This window comes from Balaenoptera physalus (assembly GCF_965194825.1).
Source record: "Balaenoptera physalus genome assembly, chromosome: X".
NCBI classification, from domain to species: Eukaryota; Metazoa; Chordata; class Mammalia; order Artiodactyla; family Balaenopteridae; genus Balaenoptera; species Balaenoptera physalus.
This window is the reverse complement of record NC_138903.1, coordinates 129,655,132-129,681,606: the sequence shown is the minus strand read 5'-3', so window position 1 is coordinate 129,681,606 and position 26,475 is coordinate 129,655,132. Positions and strand designations below refer to the sequence as shown.

The window sequence follows — 26,475 nt, the reverse complement described above, 5'->3', positions numbered from 1 at the left end:
CGGCCCGTGGCCGACCTCCTGACTGGTGACCCATTGCTCTTCTCGGTGCTACACGGTGTCTTTCAGTTGACAAAAAGCAGGCCCAAGAAAGGAAGGTGCCAAGGAGAAGCAGAGGCAGTGTGGGGCTGGTCTGTGGTTTGCTGAGATCCGCCACTGCCAGGTGCCGGCATTTCTGTCCAGTGCCGGCACCTTCCCGCGTGACGGCGCCCCGTCCCTGTTCCTGCCCTGGGGCCCTCCTGCCCAACGGGAGCCCGGCCTGCTGAGCTGCTCATGGCTGAGCCACGGGCAGGGAGGGACTGAGACTGCCTGGGACTGACTGTAAGGCCCCAGTGCCTACCGGGACAAGGCCCCTCCAGGAGCCTCCTCAGATACTGGAGGGAAGTGAACGCTGGCAGACACCCCGAGACCCTGGCGGCAGCGAGGGAGGGGAGCGGCTGGAGGGCCTCTGGGCTGGGGGCATCAGGGCGCGGAAGCCAAGGGCAGGGGCCGCAGGGCGAGGCTGGGAAAGGCAGGCCTTGGACGTCACCAGGGCTTGTGCCTGCCCAACTGAAGGGTCCCGAGACCCGGCTGAGAAAGACCCCCACGGTGCCACACAAACCCACTGCCGGGGCCTGGCTGGCACCTGGGAGGGATGGGGACCAGGAAGGAGGCAGCTCCTACGGGACCCAGGGGGTGAGGGAGGGCCCGAGGAGGGGGGCAGCAGGCAAGGCCACACAGGCGGGCCCGCCCAAGGAGGCCCCAGCCTTCGGGCCCCTTCCGAGGAGCCACTGACGGCCTCCACCGAAATTCGCAGCCTCCGAGGTCACGTCCCTACAGGAGGAACTGACCTGAAAGAAAGCTTTGTAAACCACTTTAGAAGCACAAAGACCAGGGAGCAGGCCCGAATCTAGGCCTGGGAACTCCATCCAGGATGCCAGTCCTTAGGCTGAAAGGCACCTCGGGAGGTCCTCTTCCACACCCTCTTAGCTCTCCCCTTTCAGAAATAGGGCAGTGGCGCTCACAGAGGGCAGATGACCCTGCTTAGTGGCAGAGCTGGGACAGGGACCTAGGATCCTCGTAGACGGGCCTTTCCAAGGTGCCACTCTGTCCCCTCCACGGTGACTATGAAGGACAAAGTCGCCCACAACGGCCAGAGAACGCGCATCGCCAAACCCACCATCCTATCCTCCCACCTGCGGTGAAGACGGACGACTCTCATTCGGGTTTCGGCGCGTCTGACACCCAGACCCTCATCTATTTCCAAATGCACGTGGACGGGGGCTTCCTCCGGTCACGTCTAGGTCGGAAAGTAGGAAATTTCCTTGGGAGTCAGTCCGTGTCACTTAGGCCCGTTCAAAAGCGTCTAAGCTGAAAGCAAACAAAATCATTCTATGTATCCTCAAGGTAACAGCGAGACAGGGCCCCGGGGGTGGGGGTGGAGGTGGAGGTGGAGGTGGGGCAGGGGCGCGCGTGGGGAAGGAGAGCAGGGCTGGCCTGGGAGCGCACCAGTGAAATGCTCGCTTTCAATGGGACAGGCTACACGCTGAAGCCCCGAATCAAGTCCTTCAAAGGGCAAGTACCCACGGAGACCCAAGGTGGACATGGGAGGCCAGGATCGGGGGCAGCAGAAGCCAAACCACCCCACTGCGGAAAGGAAACAGGGCTTTCGAGGCAGCCTCCAGGGAGGCTGGATCCGACGGTCTGGGAAGGCGATGGGAAAAGGACACACGCAGGTGTTCCAAAAGTGAGCACTCTTGGGCCACGAGAAGGGCTTCTATGGGAAGAAATGGACGCTGAAGACAATCCCTCTGTGATCCGCACAGGGATGAGGTCTGAGGCAGGCAGAGCTCAAAAGGAGGCTCGATGCCCAGCGGAGGGCACGTGGCTATGCCCTCCCACGCGGCATCGGCGGCATGGGCAGGGCCGTGTCTGAGGTGCTTGGGGAACACTCGAGTTGAATGTGAGGTCACGCACAGCCCTACTCTGGGGACAGCTTGACCTGGGAGGCAGGAAATAAGGACTCTTTGTTTGGGCCCGTCTGAGCGGGACCGACCAGCTGGCAGGATCAGCTGCAAGCGACCAGAGCCGGAAGGGGGATGGGGGGGTGGGCACCGGCTCAGGCTAGGCCAACCAGCCCACTAGGGACCCCCATCTTCTGGGAGGGACAGTCGCCAGGGGCCCACGTGATCCCTGTGGTCTCAGTGGCAGCCAAGCTATGCCTCGCCAGGGCCTGGCCCTTGAGCAAATCGGAAGCCAGCATCAAGGGATGGGAGTGGGGACAGGATCACGTTTCTCAACCCATCCGGGGCCTGGCCCCTTGAAACAAGGTGCCTGGCGGCAGACAGGAGGCTTTCCCGGAAACTTGAACCATACTTTTCGAGACTTTTAGAAAAAAAGACAGACGCCGGGGATCCCCCACCCCGTCCCCATCCCCTCCCCCACACTTGGCCAGGGCTCCCTCTCCAGACCGCCTTTGTGACATCACGTGACCAATAAAGAAGACTGCGACTTAAGTGGCTGTTTGCCCCGCTACCGAGATTCTAGAACCTGGCGGACAGTATTTACTGGGCATCCCCGCTCTGGTCCAAGGCATCTGTGCCCTGAGAGTTCAGTGATACGGTCTCGGGTGGAGAATGCTCCCAATCTAGACTGGCTCCATGGCTAGTCAGAGTAGCGACGAGCTGTGTACAGTCACGCTGGGCCCATCGGCTGACGCAGAGCCAGCAACGTGGGTCCCCTCTCGTGCGTCCCCGGATCCAAATGTGGACTCAAGGGAGAGTTCGGAGAAGCAGGGTGACCAAGCCGAGAGCCCAGATCCTGGCTCCCAAGACAACCCACCACCACAGGGTCCAAACAACGGTGTGGCCAACGAGAGTATTCTTGAGCTCTCCTTCCCAAGAAAGCTCTGGAGGATGGTGGAGGATCCCGCCTTCACCTCTGTGCGCTGGAACGACGAGGGAGACACGGTGATCATCGAGCAAGACCTCTTCCGCAGGGAGGTTCTTCGCCGCAGAGGCGCAGACAGGATTTTCAACAGGGACAGCTTGAAGACTTTCATCCACAAACTGAACCTGTACGGGTTCAGCAAAATACGCATGACCAGCCACCCTCCAGGGAAGAAGAGGCTGATGGTAAAGTAGGAAGCCCTTCCGTTGCCCATGTTCTCTTGTTATTCGAACACGTTCCGGGGAGGCCAGATGGGCCACGTACTGAACGGGTTTCATTTCCGAGAATAACTTACTTCACGTGAGAAGGTAGTTAAGGAAAGATGAGAAGGTAGAGCCCGTGGCATTCAGCCACAGCCCCTTAGAGAGAACCTGCAGGTGTGCCTACAGACCCTCTCGAGAGGCCATGAGATGTCAGGTAGCCACAGTAACTCCTCGACCGAGGCTCGCCTCGGGGAGCTCTAGGGAGCGCACACTCTAGGGCGGAATAACCTGCCAGGAACTTAAAGAGACCTTTTCTCCATAGTCAGATAAGACCATTATGATGGACCAGAGTGGGGGTGGGGGGCGGCGTGGGGCGGGGGTGGGAAGGAATGGGTATTTTCTCCCAGAATGGCTAAAGTGATTCGTTTCATTTCCTATCTACTGCAACTCCAACTTTCAGAGAGACAAGCCTCTGCTCATCGAGAACATTGAGAGAAAAGGCAACCTGGGAGCAACTGCTCAGCCCGGGACCAGAGCAACAGCCCTAAAGAGAAAGAAGCCAGTGGCTGCTACCAGAAGCTCCCCACGAATCCATTCCAACGACTCCACCACCCAGAAGAAAGCCCCAAGTGCTCAGGGGCCCAGCGGTACCCAGTCTTCGCTGTTCTCTAGCATGTGCTCTACGAGCGGTGGGGCGGGATGGGCCAGGGAAAACCATCCCCCCAGTGAGCAGGGAGGCCCGAGTGGGGAGGGCACTCCCTGGAATGTCACTTCTGTGCCCCCGGCTACCGCCGGAAGGGACGCCGCCAGGGAGCTGCCCGCCAGCCCCACGGTTTACCCGGCTTATGGCTCGGAGATGCCTGTGGACAACGGCTGTTCCTCCCTCCTGCCGGCGGCCCTTTCTGCCTTGTCCCCGAACGAGGTCCCTGAGGTGGATGAGGAGCAGGAGGGCTCCTCAGATTGCAGGTGTGCTCTCCGAGAACAGTTCAAGGACAACTGCGATCCCTGAGCTCGCAGGCCCCTGGGAACACACGAAAAGCCCCATCTCATAACCAAGAATCTGTTTTTGTCTCTAATAAAGAAAAGCCAAAGTCCACAGGAGTAAATAAAGAATCGAACGAGAATTGTGAGTCTTGTGTCCTTTCTAACTGTCTGTCCTATTCACACATCTCAGTGGACGGGCCCGACGAGGCTGGAAGCCCACCCCCCCGGCAGGCTTTGGTCCCCGCCGTCCCCTTTCATTTGAAGCAGCAGCATTCCCCACGCCCAGCCACGGACGTGGCTAGGGAGCGCTGAGGCCGGCCCAGGACAGGCTGGCCCCTGGGCCTTGCCTGCCAGTCAGGAGGCAGCACAGGCTGGCTCCTGACCTCAGGGGTGTCACCTTCCATTAGTCATGCATCCTGAAGCAGAAGGGGCTTCCTCCTGGGTCCCCCTATGATGCCAGAAGTTTCTGACCCGCAGCTGAGCGTGTGTCCAGCCCACCATCCAGGGGCCTCCCAAAGAGGCCCGCCGGAAAGGAGGGCCACCCCACCCACCAAGGGAGGCGTGCACACTACCGTCTGCCTCAGAAGAGACGGGCCGTTCCAGCCGACACCCGGGGGAAAGCCCAGCACCCTCAGAGGTAACAACCCCTAGAAAGCTTGCTAACAAATGACCCCAAACCCCACAGAGAAGTAAGAGATTTCCACAAAGTGAGCGCCAGCCCTTCTCACTTGGCCGTCAGAGCTGTGTCTAGGAGCCTGTCTTCGGACGTGAAGTGGCCGGGCAGCACGTCTAACACACACGCTTCGTGAGCCAAGGGACACTTTACAACAGGGCCAGGGTCACCTGCAAGGACAGACTGCGCCCTGTTTCTGGGCCTGCGGTCCTCTCCCGCGTGCACGAGGCCCGCCACCGGCCTTCCCCCATTGTTCGTTCCCCAGACGCGGTCCAAACATCTGGGAGTTCTGACCAGGACAAAGAGGGGAAAACGCTAACCGGTCCTCTCAAAACACATTTCTCTCAACCACCCAGAATCAGTAGGGCCAAAACGAGTGGCACTGCCATCTTCTCCTAAAGGTCAAAGTCCTCGAGACTCTGTCGCTGAGCCCAGAGCGGCATCGCACGAGGAGAGTCCCAAGCCCTGTCCCTGCACCAGGTGGGCACGTCTGCTTCCGTGAACGGCACGGAGCGGGCAGCGCTCCCCTGGGCAGGGCCGATTCAGACCAAACCAGACGTGCACGTCCAGGGCGTGAAGGCGAGTGGACGGTGGCACGATGAGCTGCTCTCTCGGTCACCTTCCTCTCGAGAGCCCAGTCTGGTCAGGCCTCCTGCCCAAAGGGGATCAGGTGCTCGGGGATGTCCACCTGGAAGACGTCCTTCCCGCCTCTCCTGGGGACAGGCTGCAGCAGCCAGCGGGGGTTGGCAAGCGCAGTCAGGTACTTCTGCCGCAGGTTGGGCAGCAGGGCTTGATTCTCCAGCTCCGCAGCCTCGTCGGGACCTAAGTTTTCTGGGCACAGCCAAGTGTCCCCAATGTCAACCAGCCCTGTGCACAAAGACAGAAGCACACAGATGGAGAACAAGGTGATTCAAAGTCACGACCGCTAGAGACTAAGACCACATCGTCGAGGGGACCCGGGGTGAACTGGGTACCTCTGGCTGAGCATTTCCCACCTGCCAACCTCGGTTCAGGGAATTCGGGGCGAGGCCGAGGGAGGGAGGGAGAGCAATGAAAAGGAGAGGCCTGGTGCTCCACGACCCCACCAAGGCCCAGGCAGCTCCCAGCCCGACCGCTGCAGGCAGCAGGTACAGGTCAGGAGGGCCCCGGCCGCCGCTGCGGGGAGCCTACGGGCAATCAGGTCCCTGAGCGACTCACCGGGGGCCAGTGGTTGATGCGGGACCTCCACCCCCACCCTGGGGGGGTTTAGGGGACTTCCTCAGGATGCCGCGGGCAGCGGGGGTGAGGCAGGCGCGTAAAGCCGGGCGGGCAGCCCGAGTCCCCAGGTCCCCCTCACACACAGCTCTGGCTGCCGTGCTGCCTCCCGCGGGCTCTGCCACGGCGCGCACACGTACACACACGGAGACGAGCACCACGGGCAGAGCCGTACCCGCCTCTGCCTCTCAGAGCACAAAGGGGGACTGAGGCCCAGAGTAGCGGGGAGGGGACCTGGGCCCGCCGACCCCCAGCCCAGGGACCTTCCCGGCCCCTCCGAAGGCGAGGTGCCTCAGGAAAACTAACCCTAACCCCACATCGACCGGTTCAAAAGAAAACGAGATGCCAAAGCCCCCGGTGAGACCCTGGGGGGCAGCCCCGGGAGGCGATCGTCACTTGCCGGCTATCACTCCGCGGCCGAACTTCTCCCCGTCCCGCAGCAAGGCCTGGATCTGCGCGGGGCTCATCCCCAGCCTCTCGGCCAGCAGCTCCCTCCAGGCCGCGTCCTCCCAGTCCCTGCGCGCGATGTGGACGGCCAGGGTGCGGTGCCGGTGGCCGCTCAGCACGGGCCGCCACCGCGTCTCCAGCGTCTTCACCCCATTTAAGACGAAACCCGCATGAGGCTGCCGGAAGGACAGGCAGCCGAACTTCATCTCCCAGAGCTCCCAGGGCCTCACGCGGCTGCGGAAACACAGAACCGTAACGGTCAAGGAGCCTGGCGTGCCGGCCTCCGAGCTCATGACCCGTGGGCCTGACCTCAGCCCCGGGGGCCCCCCCGGGCGCCAGCCCCTTCCATCCGTCTCCGTGCCGTCAGCTGACAGGGGGTGCCGACCGGGGGGATCTGTCCATCAGATGGAGTCCGCGGGGAGCTCACAAGGGAGGCCCGGACGGCGAGAGAGAGGCGTGTGGGCAATTCCACGACAGAGGGCACTGGGCCCCGGGCGGCAGAGAGGAGGCAGGGAGGGCCCCTTGGCTTCACAGCCCAGTGGCCGGGCCCTGGCCCTCTCCCGGCTCAGACGGGGACAGTCCTGGGCCTGGCTTCTCCCCTGCCCCCGGCCCCGCAGCTCCCTGGCCCTGCCACTGCCCATGCTCTGCAGATCCCCCATCTTACCCCAGGGCTGCTGAGTGCAAATCCTTGGCAACCAACCTTGGCTCGGCCCTGGGGATGCCCTGGCTGTCACATGGCCCTGCCAGGTGTCTCTTCCCCGCGCCTTGGGAGCCACCCTCCTCCCACCCCTTCCTGCACCACTGCTTCCACCCCGGCCCGGAGCCCGAGAAAGGATACGTGACGGCAGGAACTACTGGCACTGGTGCACGCTCCGTCTCCACGCCAGGACCTGGGACGGGCACCATCCAGGGAACATAGACTTCAATCCTCAAATAACCCTGGAGGTTACCGTCACCCCGCTCTGCAGCTGAGGAGGCGCCGAGGGATAGAGAGACAGCGGGTGATTCCAGGGGAGCTGACTCCACACACCCCCGTCCTCTCCTGCTTTCCTTGTACCTGGGGGTGGGGGGGGCGGGGGGAGGGTCCCTGCTCACTGAGGACAGAGCAGCAGGGGAGCCGCGGGCCTGAAAGTCAGCCAGGTCACGGCACCGCACGGAGCCTCCACTTCCACGTGGCTGTGAGGACGGGGGACAAGGCCGCAAAGGCAGCCAGCCCAGGACCTTCCAGGGCTTTCCTTCCCCGAGCAGAGCAGAGCCACGTTTCTCTCCAGGGCCCATGAGGCCCCACATGATCTGGCTCCTCCCCCTGGCTGCCTGCTCTCCTCGCCCCTGGATTCACCCCCTGCAGCCATGAAGGCCTTCCTTCCATCCCTGGAACGTTCCGCGTGTGCTCCTACCTCAGAAGCCTTTGGAGGGTGTTAGGGGTCACACCGTGCCCCTGAAATTCACGTGCTGGAATCTCAACCCCAAGTACCTCAGAGCGTGAGCCTACCTACAAAGGAAAGGTCTTCACACAGGCGATCAAGGTCAGATGAGCTCATTAGGGTCGACCCTCCTCTAACAGGACTGATGTCCCCATAAAATGGGGCCAGTTAGAGACAGACCGGCACACAGGAGAGCCAGCAAAGCCCCGGGAGTGAGGGGGGGCGGGATGGGACAGATTCCCTCCACAGCCCTCACGAGAGCCACCATCAGCCGCACCTAGATCTCGGGCTTCTGGCCTCCAGAACCACAAGGCAATACATTCTGTAGTTTAAGCCACCCAGACTGTGGGACTCTGACACGACTGCCCGGGCAAGCGATCACAGAGGGTCAGCCCTGTCCTGGACACCTCTCCACGCGGGGGTGGGGGATGACCTCTCCGCTCACGAAACCTCGGGAACACTGCTTCACGTCTGTACGTCTTCATCTGTCCTATTTGCACCGCCCACACGGTACCCCGTCGTCGGCTGCCCCACAGGTTACTGACTCTTCCCCCTGCCGAGGGGGACTCACAGACTGCTTGGCGCTTTCTGCCCCTCTAGACACTCAACACGACCACACACTCGCTAACTGAAGCCCCGGGTCGGAGGAGGCCCGCGTCACACGGCACACATCCCGAGACGCTGACACACGCCGGCAAACGGCCTTCCGCAAAGGCTCCCCCGTGTACACTCTGCCAGCCACGGGCGAGGCTGCCGTGCCCTCACGCACTGGCGGGCCCCCGAGCACCATCATCCCGCTTAACCTCTGCCAACCCGATGGGTGACAAAGGGTCGCCCTCCTCACTGCGTTCGGGTTAGTTACGAGGGAGGCTGGCCAGTCCCTGGGGCCTGGCCGTTTCTCTGGCTCCTACTGGGGTGTGTGACCGGACCCCAGGCTTGCCCGCGGTTTCCGCCACTCAGCTTCTCAGCCAGCCCCTTCCTCACGGGCGCCACCAGATCACAACCATGGGGCCCAAGCCGTGCGGGTGGAATCCCTGGGGAGAATCCCTCGGGAAGAAGGGGGCTGAGTGCCCTCCTACCTCTCGACGCAGAGGGTGCCTGCTTGGTGGCCAGAGGAGAAAACACTCTTCCACTTGTCTCGGTGTCTTCACCTGCACGAGGACCAGAGGGACAAGGAGAAAAGTCATCAGCCACACAGCAATGCTGGCCAAGGAACCACAACGGTCTTCTCCTCGGCAGGGACCGGAGACCACCAGGACCCAGGAGGGCCCAAACGATGAGAAGCACACGTGCTGGCTCCCTCAGGGTTGGTTCTGCTCATCAAGGCAACGACCCTGTCCCCGCCCGGCTGGGCCGGGGACCCCACGATGCCTCAGCCCGCAGCACAGAAGCCCATCCCACAGGAGTGACGGTGATCTTACAGCCCAGCAGCTCCCGCATCCAACAGGGGAAAACGACACCTTCCCTCACACTGCCACGCGGGAAGGATCTGGGGAGCCCCACAGTCCTTGCCCCTCAATGGACTCCTGGGTGGGTCCCAGCGGGAGGGGAGCCGCGGACAAGTAGCTGAGCCCCGCAGGGCAGGGAGGCGGGTGGGGGTGCCCGCGGGAGGCGGGAGGGCAGGACTGCGGGCGGCGGGTGCGTGTGGACCAGCGCGCATCGCGGGACACACACGTGGAAGGATGGCGGGCGGGGACGGTGGCGGTGGAGGGGACAGGAAGGTGCGGCCTTGGCCGCCCCACGCGCGCGCCCGACGCAGAGCCCGGGAAACTCCCGCCCGGAGGTACCGTCCGCGAGCGCGGCGGGTCCTGGCTCCTTGCGGGCGGGGCGAGTCGCGGGCGCACTGGGACGGCCCGGCTGCGGCCACCGGGTAGGACGGTCGTCCGCCTCGGGAAACCGGGACCGGTGACACGTGGCCGCGTCCACAAGCGCTGACGCCCCTTATTTCCGGGGTGAACGCATGTACGTACACACGTACGCACGCACGTACGCAGGCACGCAGGCACGCAGGTACGTAAACACGCACTTACGAACAATCGCGCATTAGACGCAGGCCCCGGCCGCTAGGAGACAAGAGTAGGAGCTGCCAGGCCGTGCGGCGGCGCGCGGAAGGCCGGGCCGCTCGGAGGCTCGAGACCGGCGGCGTGGAGCGGCACCCGGAGGAGGACCAGGAAGTGGGCGGGGGAGCGGGTCGGAAGAGAAGGGGCGGGGCTGTGGCGAATAGCTGGGGAGGAGCTGGGGGAGGGGCAGGGCGCAGGTGGGAGGAACTGGGGGAGGAGTATCTGGGGCTGATTTGTGGGAAAGAGCTGGGTGAGGAGGAGCTTCTGGAGGAGGAGGCAGAGCTGGGGAGGAGTGGGGCGGAGCTGGGGAAAAGCCGGGCAGGTGCGGGGCGGGGGCGGAGCTGACAGGGATGGAGCTTGGGCCCCTGGGAACCCATGGAGGGTGGGCGAGGGCAGCTCAGTGGAGGAGTCCAGACGGTGCCCTTTTGAGTCCCTTACCTTAGGCGTCCAGTCCGCGCCGCAACAGTCGGCAAGGGTCAAAGTGGCAGCGACCCAGGGTCCTTAGCGACCGAATCCGAGCCTCAGAATGGACCCCAGGGGACAGGGAGCCGGGGGGGGGGCGGGGGGGGCGGGGGGGGAGGGCAGGGGGACGGGGGAGGAAGGGGAGGGGGAGGGCAGGGGGACGGGGAGGAAGGGGAGGGGAGGGAGGGGGAGGGCAGGGGGACGGGGGAGGGAAGGGAGGGGGAGGGGGAGAGGGCGGGGCCTCTGGGCTGAGTGCCCAGGCCAGCTCCCCTCCAAGCCACCCTGGGACTGCTGCTGGCCGAGTCCTGAGGGACAGTCTTTATCTGGCCTTTTCTGAGGTGAGAAGAAAATTTCTCACTCGGCTTCCTGTTGCCCCTGGGACCTGGCATGTCCCAAACAAAGCCAACTTCCCCTTCAGAGCTGTTTCCTGTCCTCTTCCTCCCAGTGGTGGTGGGGGGGCGGGGCCTCAGCCCACTCAGTGTCTCCCACCTGGCTCTGCTCCTCCTCGCGTTCCTTACCGCCGCCCTCCCTCCCATTTCCTTGGTGATCAAGTCCTGTGTCCCTGCCTCCCAAGTGCCTGATCAGAATAAATGCTCCTCTTTCTGTCCCCACTGCTACTGGCTGACTTCAGGCCTCATGACCTAGGGCCGGTGCTGTCACCTGAGTCTCCCCACCGGCCGGGACGCCTCCTGTCGCTCCTCCTCCAGTGGGTGCCCCACAGGCCATCGGTTCCGTGTCACACCGCACATCTGTCCTCGTCAACCCCGGACTGAAAACCCTGCTGGGCCCTCTCCTGTTTAAGCCCCATCACCTCCTTGGTGCCCTGGGAGGGCCTTTGAGTGGCCCCGGCTCTCCGTCCTTGTCGCCCAACACCCTGGGTGCCTGTGCTGTCCCTGCACGCTGCGGGCACGCACTCTGCGGGTCTCTACACTTTGGCACGTGCAGTTCCCGCTCCTGGACCCCTGGTTCCTCTTGTGCTGGCAAGCTCCTGTCCTCCTTCCAGGCACAACTGTAACGTCCCCTTCTCTGCCCGCCGCGAGCGTCTGGGGTTCTGGCAGCGCCCTGTACCTTCCTGCTGCCTTCCTTTGCTGGGCTCTTCTTTCCGGGCTGGAGCTGCTCTCCAGGAGTCCTGGGAAGACAAGGACAGGGTCTTACTCGTTCCTGTAAGCCGGGCGCCTGACACAGCTGCTGCCGAGGGAATGTTGGCTCAACGGAGCACTGCTTTCTCTTCCAGCGAGCTGGCCTCCCCTCTCCTTGCAGAAGCCCGAGGGAACAGGAGTGCCGGCCCCGAGGTGAGGAGCGGAGGGTGCCTTCGTGGATTCGGGGCCTCGGGGCTGCGGGGGACCTGAGCGATCAGCAGCTCCAAGTCCCTCCATGCCGGTGTCCCCTCCTCGGCTCCTCGCCCCAAGAGTGGTTACCAGCTGCGTCCAGACACCCCAGAGCCTCGTCGTCGTGCTTTCAGATCATGAGGGAGGGTCCCGTGAGTGGTGGGTGTCGGCTGCTGGTGTTCCTCCCGAACCCCGTTTTTGAAGAACTAGAAGTTGCCCAGCGAGCTAGAGGCACGTGATAGGTGGCTGCCGGTTGGGGGACAGCTGTGACGGCGCTACATAAGGACTCCCTTCTCTGACCCTCCCGTGTGTGCTGAGAGGCGGGGAGCCCAGGTCCGGGGTAGTGGCTGCCAGGCCTGTTCACTGCCAGATGGGCGGGCCCGGGAGGAATGGCCTGGCCGTGTTGCAGGTGGGCGTGGGGTGGTGTTTGGCTGCCCCCCGTGAGAGGGGCCCCTTTGCAACTCAGCCTTGATCTTCAGTACAAGTAAGTCAGCGCCGAGCCTTAAAACCATCTGATTTCTGACTTCCCAGTGACGTTTTCTCCACCTGCCGCTTCCCACCCCCTGCAGGAACAACGTCCTGGCAGGAACGGGCCTGCTCTCCTTTCCCTCTGCTCATCTGGGTGTCAGCCTTGGCCTCCAGCCTGGCCGCTCCCACCTTCCGCGGCTCGGGGCTCCTGCTCCCACCCAGCCCCTGTGACTGCACCCCACATCACAGGAGTGAGTCTCCTCCTCAAGCTCTGCTTCCTCCCCAGACGCGCTTCTGTCCCCGAGAGGCACCCCATCTTCCTTTCAGGAAGCCCTTGTCGTTGGCGCCACTGCTCTTTGGGGGACGGTGCCCCCAGGACATCGCCCCCTCTCGGAGCCCAGGGCACCTGGTCTGAGTCCACTTCCCTTTCTGGCCCCCTGCCCGTGGCCCCAGCAGACCTCACTGGCCCTGCGACCCATCTGGGCACTCGCCTTTGCGGCTGCGTCCCCTTCTCGTCCCCGGTGGCCTGGGCCCCTCCAGCCCCCCACCCCAACTGCGTCTTTGAGGCCCGGAGAGGGTTCCAGGTTGCTCCTGCCGCACGTTTTGGGGCGCCACCGGTGTGGGACGGGCTCGACCCAAAGTCTCAGTTTCCCTAGTGTCCTCCTTGGTAGGGCTGGTTTCCTCTCTGAAGCGCCTTTTGCCCATCTTTCCGCTGAGCTGCGTGTCCTTTTTGTGCCGAGTTGTGGGAGCTCCTTTCGGGGTCCGGGTACTAATCCCGCCCTGGTTGTTTGTGTTTCAGATGCCTCCTCCTGCCCCTTGGGGGCTGGTTTCCTCCTCTCTTTGAAGGCCAGCTTTGGACTCCGCATTCGCCTACACCCTCTCCGACCTGTGGAAGTGCCCCAAACGTCAGGGCGTGTCCCGCCGGCCCTCCCGCTGGAGGCTGCCGTCCACTCCCAGGCCCGCCCCCTGGGGCTAGTGGTCCCCGAGGAGACGGTGCCCTGGCGTCCAGCGCTCTGCCCGTGAGAAAGGGCTCCTCCTTGACTGGGTAAGTCACTCGGTCACCGCCTGGCTTTAGTTCCATGCCCTGGACTCACGCAGGACAAGCCCCGGGGCAGCCGTGCAGCTGCAGGAAGACGGCCGGCGGCCTTGTTTTCTCTGCCCCAGCTCCCGGTTTACCTCCTGCCGCCCCACATCTGGCCTGTTTCTAAGACGTGCTCCCCTGCCCCCGCCTTCCCCTCTGTCCCCTGGGCAGCTCCTGTTGGCCGTGCCCCTCTCCACACGGCCCAGATCGAGGGGTCCAGCCTGAGAACCACGGGTATTTCTGACTCTGTCTTAGTGACTGGCGCTGCAGGACCTCGGGAAGAAGCTGCACACAGGGGACCCGCAGACGTGAGCAGCCACTTTGCCGCCACTGCCCGGGGTGGTGCCTGCGCAGGGAGCGTGGCACAGCACAGGGGCACTTCTGTGCGCTTCTGGCGATGCCCCCACTTGCCTTCGCGTTACAGACCGTTACGTCACCTTTGGCTGGGGGCGGGAGATGCTCGGCTCCACGTCTGCGGCACTCCTGAGCCCTCGGGTCTACGTCCTCTTTAGCGTCCTCAGTCTCTGGGCGGATCAGCAACGACCCGGGCCCCAGGCCCCCTCCGCAGCTGGAGGGGGCCTTCCCGACATCAGGCCATGGCCCAGTGAATGGGTCCAGCTTACTTGTTTGAGAGATTCAGGAGTGGGGCCTGGGTGCGGGGGTGGGGGTCTGGAGCGAGTGTTGCCATCCCGTAACCGGGCTTACAGGGCTCGGATGACAGGACTGATGGGCTCTGCGTGTAGGGCCCGTTCAGCCGCCTCTTGAGTATCTGTGTGCTCTCTGTGGCGACTTTACAGAGTGCAGAGAGGATGTGAAGAGTCAGGAGCAAGGAACGCCCATAAGGCATCACCTGGAGGCAAGAAGGTTCACGAGTTCACGAGTGGGGCGTGTCTCCCCTGCTCTTTTTCTACACGTTTCTCCTTTACTCGCTGGAGTGCATGCAGGGTTACCATTGGGCCTTACATCTTCTCACTCACGTTAAGTGTTACCCCAGGTTCTGAAGGATTCCTCGGCAGGCATCTCACTAAGCCCTGCACCTGGTTCTTTCTGGAGGATAGTGGATCGCAGCCTCTCCCTGCTCAAGACCAACTGACAGATCCTCGGGAACGGCCCTGCGTACCTTGGACCAGTGACAGCCTCTGCTCAGAAACCCCAGCCCAGGGGTCCTCCTGAAGCAGCCGCAGAGACAGAGTTTATTGTGTCTCCCACATCAGGGTCAAGCTGGGCCCGGTGTCCAACAGCCTCCAGCTGTCTGGTTGTCCCGCTTCCCGGTGTTGGGTCGCCCAGCGCGGAGCCCGAGGTCCCTTTGGGAGGGGCTGGGGGGGTCATACGAGTGCCTGCTTGCCGTGGTGCTACAGCGTCCTTCCCCCTGGGGACCCGCCACGTCCCTGGTCCGTGGTTCCACGTCTGAGAACTGGCTCAGGGGCAGGACCTGGGCGAGGGATCATGACTTGTTCACTGGGGCGGCTGCCCTCGGCCTCCTGCCGCCCGTCCTTGCTCTTTTGAGTGTCCGTTTTAGACTGTATCTTGGTCGGTTGCCCATCCATCGAGCCCCCGGGAAGCCGTGTTGTACTGACCACCTGCCCCGCTCGGTGGGTCGGGCCTCCTGGTCAGTGGCGGCCGTCGTCATAGCCCCTGGTTTCTGGCCGCTCAGTGGCGCCCCACGACCTCTGCTGCAGTCCCTGGGCGGCGGGGGAGGGCAGGGGGTCATCCCTTTCCTCCCTCACCAGGCCTGGCGTGCCCGGCCTGTGTTGTGAGGTGACTTCGCTCTGCTTGGGGGCCTGGCAGTGGGCTGACCACCTCGCCCCATTTTTCCTGCACGCTGCTGCTTGTAGCGCTTCACGTCCCACAGCAAATTGGGGCGGCTGGCTACCCTGTCTCCTGGGACGGAGGGCACCTGTGGGGAAGGACTCGGGTCATGTTTGCTCCCTCGGGGGTGAGGCGGGGACACCAGCTCTTTAGGGGGAGGGGTGGGCCACTGCCGCAGGCTCAGAAGTTCAGCGACATCTGGGGAGTCCCGGTCTTCTGGGGCTTCCTCCCAGTCTCCCTGGTCCTCGTGTCAAGGGTGCAGGTTTTCCCAAGTGGGCTTCCGATGCTGGCGGGACAGACGTGCCTTGGTTGAACATTCAGCGTCTTTGAGCTTCAGCCACTTCTCTCGAATCCTGGGTCAGACGATTGTCCGCTGCCTGAGATGGGGGCTCCTTTGTAAGGTACTGGGGAGACCCTGGGGCCCCCTTTTTTCTCACTTTGCTCTTCACCCTAAGCTGCTCATCCCCTGTGGTCGGCAAAGCAAAGAAGTCACCTCCCCCTGTGCCCCCCACGTTCCGCACGCCTGGATCTTCTCACCTGCCAGGAAATTCCTCTCCCCCTGCCAGCCCAGCGAAAGTTCTAGCAGCTGGGCTGTGGCCTTGTGCCCGGGGCTGTCCGCACACCACCCATCCCCGGGGTGGGGTCCTCATTGCCAGTGGGGCGGGTGATGACAATCCCGTGCCAAGACCCCATGTCATCACCAGCTCCTTGGACCACTCCAGGGCCGGCCGGCTCGGGTTGTGTCCCTCGGGAAGCTGATCCCGGGAGAGAGTTAGTGCCAGAGGCTGGCTGGGGACTCACACCCACTAAGGGGACAGGGAGCAAGCAGGGTTGGGCAGGGTGTCCCTCCAACCTGCGATGTCGACCCGACGGTTTCTGCCAGCCCGTCGGGGAGCTGCAGAGCACGGACGGGCATTAGAGGTCCCCGCAGTGGGCCCCAGTGGTCAGGCCCTCGCAGTGCCTGAGGCCTTGCGATCCACATCGACTGACCGGGAGAACCAGCACCCAGAATTGGTGCCCGAGGGGTGGCTGCGGGCGCACACAGGGCGCCAGCTGCCTTGGCCCGGGCAGCACCTTGCTCTGCCCTGCGGCCGGCCTGGTGGGAGGTGCTTTGGCTTCTTGTGCATCAGACAACCGCTGGGTTGGGCAGGGGACGTGCTTCCAGGGCGTTGGCTAACTGGCCATCTGTTAGCAGCATCGGTGTCAGCACAGCTTGATGGGAGAGGGCAGATCTGGATGCCAGACATCATACGGCAAAGCCCACTTAAGTCCGCAGACGTCCGTCCTGTGAGAGGGTCCTCGACTGTGCAGGGACACGGGTGTCCACTCCCCCTTGTGTTACTCAGGGCTGGTGGGGGAGGGGCATCTTCCAGGCAGACCTGTAAAGCACAGAGTCTGAAACGAGGCAGAAGGAGGGGAACGTGAAGAGCGGGGAACCCCTGACTCAGAGCAAGGGGCTGCGGAGGGCTTCAGAGAGGAGGGCCGTCTGGGCTGGGTCTTGAAGTGAGAAGGGTCTCCTTAGCTGGGAGATGGGGGACGGGACCCCTGGAAGGGCCAGACACATTCAGGGGACTGAGACCAGGTGTGTGGCTGGAGCAGATGAGTTTGTGGAGAGCCCCAGCCTGACACCATCACTTCAGGTCCTCTGAGCGATTGTTGGCATAGGTGTTTTAGAGATTTTGATGTGCTGTGAAGTTTCATTCATTGCCTGTAGAGGGAAGTGTGTGTGCAGAGCTACCCAGGTAGGCTGGGCAGGCTCCTGTCGTCCACAGGGAGCAGCGTGGGAGGAAGCACAAGCTCTGCTCTGCCATCACAAACCTGGGATTGATCCCTGGCACCACCACTGCTGGAGTGTGAGTCTAAGCAAATCACTTTACCTCTGTGAGTCTCGATTTCCTCATCTGAAGGATGGGCATAATGTGAAAGTCTCCCCATAAGGACTAATTTTTTTTATTCTGTCTGGTGGGGGTGAGGGTGACACGGGATGATTCACATGAGAGCAATCTGTAAACCAGAAAGCACCTACTACGATTAGTGTTTGGAGAGGCATCTCTGTTTTCCCAAGAAGGATTTGCCAGGCTAGAAAGAGTGTGGGAAAGCAGGCCTGTGCCGTGAAGCCTGCAGCTGGGAGACAGGCAGACACTGAAAAGCCTCCTGCTTGGAAAGGAGGAGGAGGACAGTGACACTATCGGACCCCAGTCCCAAAGGTCCTACAGGATATGGTCTGGGGACTTGGGAGCCGTGGGTAGGTTTTGACCAAAGATGTATAGTGGCCCCTGGACACAATAGGAGGCAGTGTGAACTGAGTCAAACCGACAGGGTTTGAGAATTAGGGTCTGTAGCTGCGCCAGGAATCGCTGAAGCTAGGAGCTTCCCTGAACTGTGTGGGAGTTGATGTCAGTCTGCTGCCTCGGGTAATACGGGTCTATGATCTGCTCTTCACGATTCCATCAGCCATGATGCTTTGGCAACCAAAAGTGTTTTCACCAGCTTGACCTAAACCCTTTTGGTGGTAAAACCAAAAATGGATGATGGCACAAAGCTATTTATAGCATCCTGAATTTTCTTTATTTATCCCATTTGGTGTTAAGAGTCATGTGGTTCACTGCAGAGAAGTCAGCGTGTTTGCTAGACCCTGCCAGGGTGTCACTGATATATGCTCTGTGTCCCCATCATCTTTATGAATCCTGAAACTCACGTGGCCCCCAAGGCTTTTGGACGAAGCATTGTGCACATGTGATATTAACACCAGTAAGAGCCAACATTTTGACAGAGGCCCAGGGTTCCTGGGTGTGTGACCTTCCTCCAGCCTTCGGCCAGCAGGGATGCCCTTCCTGGGACAGGCAGGACTGAGGCCCAAGCCCCAGGTCACCCTAGATGACTAGACACCCCACCATCTGTCAAACTGCATCAGGATGTGGAATCTCGTTTGGTACCAACCACGGTCTTCCATGGTAGAAATGGGATAAACCTAGAGCTAAAAAGAAGAAGGGCTCTTGGAAAGCGTGTGTGTCCACTAGTTGTTTATATCTCTGAAAACCTGTCCGCTGTCTTGTTTCAGGAAATCCCGAGCCCTGTGCCATCTCCCAGTGCCGTCCCACAAAGCCTGGGTCCCCCACACACTTCTGGCATGTTTTGGGATTTAGGAGTCTCTGATTTTGAGAGCTCGGTGATGACACAGGAAGCTCGGCAGCGTCAGGCTCACCCGGTTGCCTTGCTTTCATAGCACACTTCACAAGAGCCCAGTGGGAAATACAGCTGGAGGAGATGAGCTGAAAGGGCGCTGTGCTGCCACAGGTACTAGTTGCTCTGCTGGGTGGCTCCCTCTGTCACTGAGAAGCCTGTCTGTTAACTTTGGACAGGATGGAAAGATGCCTTCAGGGAGTAGCACCGACGTCTCACTTGCTCCATGCTTAGTAGCTAATAATATTATTAGTATTAACCTGGACCCTAAATTGCAAAGTCCATGTTTTCCCTGAGCAAAATTGGGGTTTTCTGCCAGCCAATGATCTGGAAGCTCGCTCTTGCCTGCCCACCCCTGCTTCTGTGCCTTGGTGCCTCTCCATGTACCCTGGTTGCCCATGAGGATGCACGGTGATCAGCCTCACACACAGGGCTGAGCGGCCCAGACCAGTGCCCTGGGCTGGGTTTGTCCTTGGCATTGTGGCCATCATGGCTCAGAGGCTAGGGTTTAAGTTCCAGCCCTGCTGGCGGTGAGATCTTGAGCCAGTGCTGACCCTTCTCCAGCTTCAGTTTGCACATCTGTATGCTGGGCGTAGTAACAGTGCACAGTCCCTGGGGCAGCAGGGAGGATTCCATGAGTTGAAAGGCTAGAATGAATTTGGTGCACAAAGATGTTATGGGGAACAGAAGCAGGAAAATTATGTTGGGGTCTTTTGCCTGCCTTTGGGCCCCACCGCCGGCTGACAATTGCAGAAAAAGTGCTCAGTGCTACCTTGCCTCCAGCCTGTTGTGTCCCTCTGGGGTTCTGAGGACTGGTTCTTTAAGCAGCTTGTTGTTGACATAGAAGACAAGTTACACTGGAAATGCGAAACCAGAGTTGCTCTGCTCATAGTGCCAGGAACAAGGTACCAGGAAGATGCCCCACTTGCTCCCTGGAGCCTGTCAGGCAACTGGGTGGGCATCACCTGAGTAAGGCTGAAGTCCCCTGTGCCACAGGCTGCGGCTTCAGAACTGGAAGCATTTCACTGGCCCAGCTGGCATTTGTCTGAAGTTCACGAGCCATGGTGTGGGACTCAGGAGAGCCAGCAATCGCTGTGGCTATGCCCCAGTGAGGCTAGAGCTGGGGCAGGCCAGGTAGGGCAGGATCTGGAACTCCATTGGCAGAACCTGCTACCCACAGCCCCAGATTATTGAGTACCTGCTGGACACTGGGAACAGACCCCTAGGCAGTCTCTTTGTGGGAATTCGCATTTCCTGATGCGGCCAAGGGAAGTTTAGCAGCGGGTCAGGACCACCCTGTGGAGCTAGGATTGAAATTACATCTGTCTGAAGGCAGAGCCCATGCTCATTTAATTGCCCCATCATGTGACCACTCCACGTGCCATCACGCGGAGAGGTCATCATGTGACCACTCCACGTGCCATCACTCCACGTGGCCAGCTGGAGGCCAGCAAGCTGTCAGGGGCAGTGACGTTGGGCAGCTGGTGGTTTCTGCCGGGGTACAAGGTGAAGGCTAGGACTGGGAGTTTCAAGCTTTTGCTCCTACCTGGGGTTCAAGGGCAACACTTGGGCTCCAAAATTCAATGGAGAGAAATCCCAGCTTTAAGGACTTTTGCAAGCTGTGTTTTGCCTGTGAACACATGTCCTTTAGCAAGAATCCCCTCTGGTATGCCTTCCACCCAAGTGTTTTTATTGGTCCCTTAGAAACTCTTACAGAAGTTTCCCATATTGATAGACTTTTAAATGATGTTACAGAAATATCACATCACACTGATTACACAAGGGGTGACATCCGCTGCTTCCCAAATTCCACATTTCTTCAAGTAAAACGCAGATGACAGCCTGCAGTATATAAGGAAATCACATCCTAGTAAAGACAGAATTGAAATTCTCATCCCTTTTACTTGTTTTAAAATTATTAGTGCCATATAAAATGAGGGCTTCCTTTTCCTCACCAAGCCCATGCTCCCCTTGCTACTTTTCTGGCGTAAACTACTAACTGCATGAGGACACCGGTCTGATGAGGCACGTGCTAATTCACTGTACCACCGAAGATTCCTTCCACACTTCTGTTCCTCCCTGCCCCTGAAAAGGGCCCCGTTTCGGGCCGTCTTTAGCTATTCCTTCTGTAGATGGACCCAGTCGCGCCTGAGGTGTGTTTCATGGCACAACTATGAGAGGGGCCCCAGAGGGATGTCACCCAAGCCTCACGCTGTTTCCCAGCTCCACTTGTCCCCTGGCTTTGACTGCAGAAGTGCAGAGGGAGAGGGGGTTGCCCTGGCCATCCAGCTGTGGGCTCTCCTTCGCAAGAAACACCCGATTGTCAGAGTCTAAGAGCACAGGTGTGTGATGCCAGACAGGCCTGGGGCTGGCTCGCAGCCCCTTCCCTCACACAGGAAGCCCCCCAACTGTGAGAGTCCTCCTGGAGGTCTCATTATTTCCCTTCCCTGAGGCTCTTAAATCTGGGGGAGTAAGCCGAAATCCTCCCTAGATGGAAGAGGAACGGGGAAAACCAGGAGGAAGGGGGTGACCAAATGTAACCTCCTCAATTCGGATGCATGCAGCGCAAATGGGGGAAAAAAAAAAGATCTGACTAGGCATTTGTAGTTTGTTTTGTTTTAAGCGTGTGCTTCATCTATATATTATTTTAAGGACATGAATCACCAATGCGGTAGCGCCAGCGAACACCAGCGCTTGGGCGGCCCCTGCTGGAGGCTCTTAGAAATTCTCCACTTCCTGGCTCTGACAGCCCTAGAGTTGCCTGCTCCAAGCTAGAGGCCTGTCCTCCCACCCAGAGCCATGCTCGCTGAATCAATGAATGGCAGGATGGAAAAGTCTGGGCTTGAAGGGAAAATGAAGGAAAAAGAGAGTAGAGAGAAGGGAAAGGAAAGATTGTTCACAGGATGATGCAAGATGTCCAGAGACAAATGGGCCTGGGACCAACCTCTTCCACAATGAGAGAATCATCTCACCTTATAAAGTCCTTGACTTAGGGCAGGAGCTCAGCAAATGTCAATGCTGCAGTGATGCCCAGTCCCTCTTCTGCCCCCTCATGTTCCATAAGGCTTTACTTCAACAGAATCAGATTCTGGTTGCGATCCGATTCACCTTCACTCCCCCGGGAGTTCCCAGCGAGAAACCAGCCTATTCCTGCTGTATCATCAACCTTGGGGCAGCCCAGACCCAGCCCCATCCACCTGGCACTCCCCAGGCAGTTAGAGAACAATCCAGCACATCTTGAGAGAGCCACTTACGGGAACAGGGCCCTCGGTATCCAGCACATGTGGTGGCAATTGCAGCCCACATCAGGTTCCTTCTCAGATTCAGTTCACATGCCCACAGGGACAAGGGTGCTGCCTGCCTCTCTGTGCAGGGTGAGCTCCGCCTTCTCATCCAAGTCATTCTGCTCATGCTTGTCATCCCAGTGATCCCTCGAAACCCAACAAATAGTGCCAGCCCTGCGGATACAGTGGTGAATGGAAGGGGCAGAGCCTGCCCTCGAGGAGTGCCCGTCCGAGGATCCCAGATCTGGAATGAAACAAGCCTTGAATTCTCCCCCGAGTCCTCATCCTTGTGCTGTGGCAGGGTATTGTGGAATATTGACCAATAGACCAATATGTTCTGCTCTCACTCCCTGAGAGCACCTGTGAGAGGGCCGTCTGGCAAGGAACTGTAAATGGTCTCTAGGAGCTGAGAGCAGCCCTGGCTGATGGCCAGCAAGAAAATGGGGACCTCAGCCTACAGCCACAAGAAACTGAATTCTGCCAACAACCTGAATAAGTTGGAAGAGAACACAGAGCCTCAGATAACATAGCCCTGGCTAACACATCGATTGCAGCTTTGTGAGACCCTGAGCAGAAGACCCACTTAAGCTGCACGCAGACTTCTGACCGAAGGAAACTATGAGGTGATAAATGGGTGCTGCTTACAGCCACTAAGATTGTGGTTACACAGCACTTATTGGTCCCTCTCCCTCACTCATTGAAGACTCGGGCACCTGGCTCACTGGTTTCCTTGGCATCCTGAGTCCTGCCATCATCCTGGGTGACTTCAGTGTCTACCTGGGCAGCTTGTGCTACTCACAGCTCCTTGGCTTCTTCCTTGCCTTTGACAATCTCTTTCTCTCCACCTCAGCCCCCACCCCCATCTTCAAGGCCACATCCTAGACCTTTTCATCATCATCCGAAACTTCAGGATCCCACTCACTGACTGAAACCAGTTCTCTCACACCCTCACTCTTAACCACTCTCACCAAACTGCTCTCTCATGGGCCCTCTCCATTTGCTCTCGCTCTTGTTCTGCTGCTGCTACTGCCCAGCAAAAGAATAATAATAGCAAAAACAATACAATTATGCCAACTGGTACATGTAATTTTCTATCTCAGCTTACATTCTGCACAGCCCATCAATCTCATTATATTTTGAAATGTTTTTAAGTTGTATTTCTCTGCTAGGGCTGCTGTGACTAAGTACCACAAACTAGGTGGCGTAGAACAACAAAAATTTATTCTCTTACAATTCTGGCAGCAGCAAGTCCGAAATCAAGGTATTAGCAGAGGTATGTTCCCTCTAAAACCAGTACGAGAAGGATCCTTCCTTGCCTCTTCCAGCTTCTGGTGGTTTACTGGCAATTTTTGCCATTCGTTGGCTTGTAGATGCATCACTCCAATCCTCCATCTTCACGTGGGCATCTTCCTTCTGTGTGTGCCTGCCTTCTGTGTCCAAATGTCCCCTTTTTATAAGGACATCAGTCACATCAGATTAGGTCCCACCTTAATGATCTGATTTTTTTGTTGTTGTAATGTCTGAAACATTTATATTAACATATTTCCATACAAATACAAATATAAGATTTTTAGAAATTTCATGTAATGTCTGAAACATTTATATTAACATATTTCCATACAAATAACCCAATGAAAGTTTAGTATTAGTTGTTTTGTTTGTTTGTTTGTTTATACTGCAGGTTCTTATTAGGCATCAATTTTATACACATCAGTGTATACATGTCAATCCCAATCGCCCAATTCAGCACACCACCATCCCCACCCCACCGCAGTTTTCCCCCCTTGGTGTCCATATGTCCATTCTCTACATCTGTGTCTCAACTTCTGCCCTGCAAACCGGCTCATCTGTACCATTTTTCTAGGTTCCACATACATGCATTAATATACGATATTTGTTTTTCTCTTTCTGACTTACTTCACTCTGTATGACAGTCTCTAGATCCATCCACTTCTCAACAAATGACTCAATTTCGTTCCTTTTTATGGCTGAGTAATATTCCATTGTATATATGTACCACATCTTCTTTATCCATTCGTCTGTTGATGGGCATTTAGGTTGCTTCCATGAGCTGGCTATTGTAAATAGTGCTGCAATGAACATTGGGGTGCATGTGTCTTTTTGAATTATGGTTTTCTCTGGGTACTGCTTTTGCTGCATCCCAGTAGTGGGATTGCTGGGTCATATGATAATTCTATTTTTAGTTTTTTAAGGAACCTCCATATTGTTCTCCATAGTGGCTGTATCAATTTACATTCCCACCAACAGTGCAAGAGGGTTCCCTTTTCTCCACACCCTCTCCAGCATTTGTTGTTTGTAGATTTTCTGATGATGCCCATTCTAACAGGAGTGAGGTGATACCTCATTGTAGTTTTGATTTGCATTTCTCTAATAATTAGTGATGTTGAGCATCTTTTCATGTGCTTCGTGGCCGTCTGTATGTCTTCTTTAGAGAAATGTCTATTTAGGTCTTCTGCCCATTTTTGGATTGGGGTGTTTGTTTCTTTAATATTGAGCTGAATGAGCTGTTTATATATTTTGGAGATTAATCCTTTGTCTGTTGATTCATTTGCAAATATTTTCTCCCATTCTGAGGGTTGTCTTTTCGTCTTGTTTATGGTTTCCTTTGCTGTGCAAAAGCTTTGAAGTTTCATTAGGTCCCATTTGTTTATTTTTGTTTTTATTTCCATTACTGTAGGAGGTGGATCAAAAAAGATCTTGCTGTGATTTATGTCAAAGAGTGTTCTTCCTATGTTTTCCTCTAAGAGTTTTATAGTGTCCAGTCTTATATTTAGGTCTCTAATCCATTTTGAGTTTATTTTTGTGTATGGTGTTAGGGAGTATTCTAATTTCATTCTTTTACATGTAGCTGTCCAGTTTTCCCAGCACCACTTATTGAAGAGACTGTCTTTTCTCCATTGTATATCTTTGCCTCCTTTGTCATAGATTAGTTGACCATAGGTGCGTGGGTTAATCTCTGGGCTTTCTATCTTGTTCCATTGATCTATGTTTCTGTTTTTGTGCCAGTACCATATTGTCTTGATTGCTGTAGCTTTGTAATATAGTCTGAAGTCAGGGAGTCTGATTCCTCCAGCTCCATTTTTTTCCCTCAAGACTGCTTTGGCTATTCGGGGTCTTTTGTGTCTCCATACAAATTTTAAGATGATTTGTTCTAGCTCCGTAAAAAATGCCATTGGTAATTTGATAGGGATTGCATTGAATCTGTAGATTGCTTTGGGTAGTATACTCATTTTCACAATGTTGATTCTTCCAATCCAAGAACATCATATATCTCTCCATCTGTTGGTATCCTCTTTAATTTCTTTCATCAGTGTCTTATAGTTTTCTGCATACAGGTCTTTTGTCTCCCTAGGTAGGTTTATTCCTAGGTATTTTATTCTTTTTGTTGCAATGGTAAATGGGAGTGTTTCCATAATTTCTCTTTCAGATTTTTCATCATTAGTGTATAGGAATGCAAGAGATTTCTGTGCATTAATTTTGTATCCTGCAACTTTACCGTATTCATTAATTAGCTCTAGCAGTTTTCTGATGGCAGTTTTAGGATTCTCTATGTATAGTATTATGTCATCCGCAAACAGTGACAGTTTTACTTCTTCTTTTCCAATTTGAATTCCTTTTATTTCTTTTTCTTCTCTGATTGCCATGGCTAGGACTTCCAGAACTATGTTGAATAATAGTGGTGAGAGTGGACATCCTTGTCTCGTTCCTGATCTTAGAGGAAATGCTTTCAGTTTTTCACCATTGAGAATGATGTTTGCTGTGGGTTTGTCATATATGGCCTTTATTATGTTGAGGTAGGTTCCCTCTATGCCCACTTTCTGGAGAGTTTTTATCATAAATGGGTGTTGAATTTTGTCAAAAGCTTTTTCTGCGTCTATTGAGATGATCATATGGTTTTTATTCTTCAGTTTGTTAATATGGTGTATCACATTGATTGATTTGCGTATATTGAAGAATCCTTGCATCCCTGGGATAAATCCCACTTGATCGTGGTGTATGATCCTTTTAATGTGTTGTTGGATTCTGTTTGCTAGTATTTTGTTGAGGATTTTTGCATCTATATTCATCAGTGATATTGGTCTGTAATTTTCTTTTTTTGTAGTGTCTTTGTCTGGTTTTGGTATCAGGGTGATGGTGGCCTCATAGGATGAGTTTGGGAGTGTTCCTTCCTCTGCAAATTTTTGGAAGAGTTTGAGAAGGATAGGTGTTAGCTCTTCTCTAAATGTTTGATAGAATTCACCTGAGAAGCCATCTGGTCCTGGACTTTTGTTTGTTGGAAGATTTTTAATCACAGTTTCAATTTCATTACTTGTGATTGGTCTGTTCATATTTTCTGTTTCTTCCTGGTTCAGTCTTGGAAGGTTATACCTTTCTAAGAATTTGTCCATTTCTTCCAGGTTGTCCATTTTATTGGCATAAAGTTGCTTGTAGTAGTCTCTTAGGATGCTTTGTATTTCTGCGGTGTCTGTTGTAACTTCTCCTTTTTCATTTCTGATTTCATTGATTTGAGTCCTCTCCCTCTTTTTCTTGATGAGTCTGGCTAATGGCTTATCAATTTTGTTTATCTTCTCAAAGAACCAACTTTTAGTTTTATTGATCTTTGCTATTGTTTTCTTTGTTTCTATTTCATTTATTTCTGCTCTGATCTTTATGATTTCTTTCCTTCTGCTAACTTTGGGTTTTGTTTGTTCTTCTTTCTGTAGTTTCTTTAAGTGTAAGGTTAGATTGTTTACTTGAGATTTTTCTTGTTTCTTTAGGTAGGCTTGTATAGCTATAAACTTCCCTCTTAGAACTGCTTTTGCTGCATCCCATAGGTTTTGGGTCATCGTTCTTTCATTGTCATTTGTCTCTAGGTATTTTTAAATTTTT

At 56.8% G+C, this 26,475-nt stretch overlaps 3 protein-coding genes across 12 annotated transcripts; 2 read left to right on the top strand and 1 right to left on the bottom strand.

Moving 5' to 3' along the window:
• Positions 1–1,402: 1,402 nt before the first annotated feature.
• On the top strand, positions 1,403–4,137 carry LOC309652238 (heat shock transcription factor, X-linked member 3-like; the record flags this gene model as incomplete). Its single annotated transcript, XM_082445835.1, has 2 exons — positions 1,403–3,110; positions 3,565–4,137. Exons 1-2 carry the CDS (start codon positions 2,637–2,639, stop codon positions 4,135–4,137), a joined length of 1,047 nt encoding a protein of 348 aa, XP_082301961.1. The 5' UTR covers positions 1,403–2,636.
• A 93-nt stretch (positions 4,138–4,230) lies between these two features.
• EOLA1 (endothelium and lymphocyte associated ASCH domain 1) lies at positions 4,231–10,060 on the bottom strand. 10 transcript variants are annotated; one of them, XM_082445818.1, is made up of 6 exons: positions 9,937–10,060; positions 8,990–9,061; positions 7,884–7,978; positions 7,325–7,454; positions 6,440–6,720; positions 4,231–5,652 (listed from the first exon to the last, which is right to left on the bottom strand). In XM_082445818.1, the coding sequence occupies exons 4-6, from the start codon at positions 7,390–7,392 to the stop codon at positions 5,429–5,431; spliced, it is 573 nt and encodes a 190-aa protein (XP_082301944.1). In that variant the 5' UTR covers positions 7,393–7,454; positions 7,884–7,978; positions 8,990–9,061; positions 9,937–10,060; the 3' UTR covers positions 4,231–5,428. The 10 variants fall into 10 exon arrangements, with proteins under 10 accessions (XP_082301944.1, XP_082301943.1, XP_082301947.1 ...); XM_082445817.1 differs by having other exon boundaries at positions 7,884–7,993; positions 9,941–10,060; XM_082445821.1 differs by having other exon boundaries at positions 6,440–6,736; positions 9,941–10,060.
• LOC309652237 (uncharacterized protein) lies at positions 9,941–23,701 on the top strand. The gene is made up of 5 exons (XM_082445834.1): positions 9,941–10,084; positions 11,667–11,919; positions 12,330–12,479; positions 13,028–13,273; positions 20,954–23,701. The coding sequence occupies exons 2-4, from the start codon at positions 11,898–11,900 to the stop codon at positions 13,249–13,251; spliced, it is 396 nt and encodes a 131-aa protein (XP_082301960.1). The 5' UTR covers positions 9,941–10,084; positions 11,667–11,897; the 3' UTR covers positions 13,252–13,273; positions 20,954–23,701.
• The last annotated feature ends 2,774 nt before the right edge of the window (positions 23,702–26,475 follow it).

Excerpts from the sequence above, each read along its gene's own strand:
- LOC309652237 (XM_082445834.1), top strand. The coding sequence starts at position 11,898 with ATGAGGGAGGGTCCCGTGAGTG. Across the intron at positions 11,920-12,329 it reads GAGGGAGGGTCCCGTGAGTG|GAACAACGTCCTGGCAGGAA; the intron begins GTGGGTGTCGGC and ends CACCCCCTGCAG. Across the intron at positions 12,480-13,027 it reads CTGCACCCCACATCACAGGA|ATGCCTCCTCCTGCCCCTTG; the intron begins GTGAGTCTCCTC and ends TTTGTGTTTCAG.
- EOLA1 (XM_082445818.1), bottom strand. The coding sequence starts at position 7,392 with ATGGTGCCCGTCCCAGGTCCTGGCGTGGAGACGGAGCGTGCACCAGTG. Across the intron at positions 6,721-7,324 it reads CCAGTAGTTCCTGCCGTCAC|CCGCGTGAGGCCCTGGGAGC; the intron begins GTATCCTTTCTC and ends GTGTTTCCGCAG. Across the intron at positions 5,653-6,439 it reads CGGCCGCGGAGTGATAGCCG|GGCTGGTTGACATTGGGGAC; the intron begins GCAAGTGACGAT and ends CTTTGTGCACAG.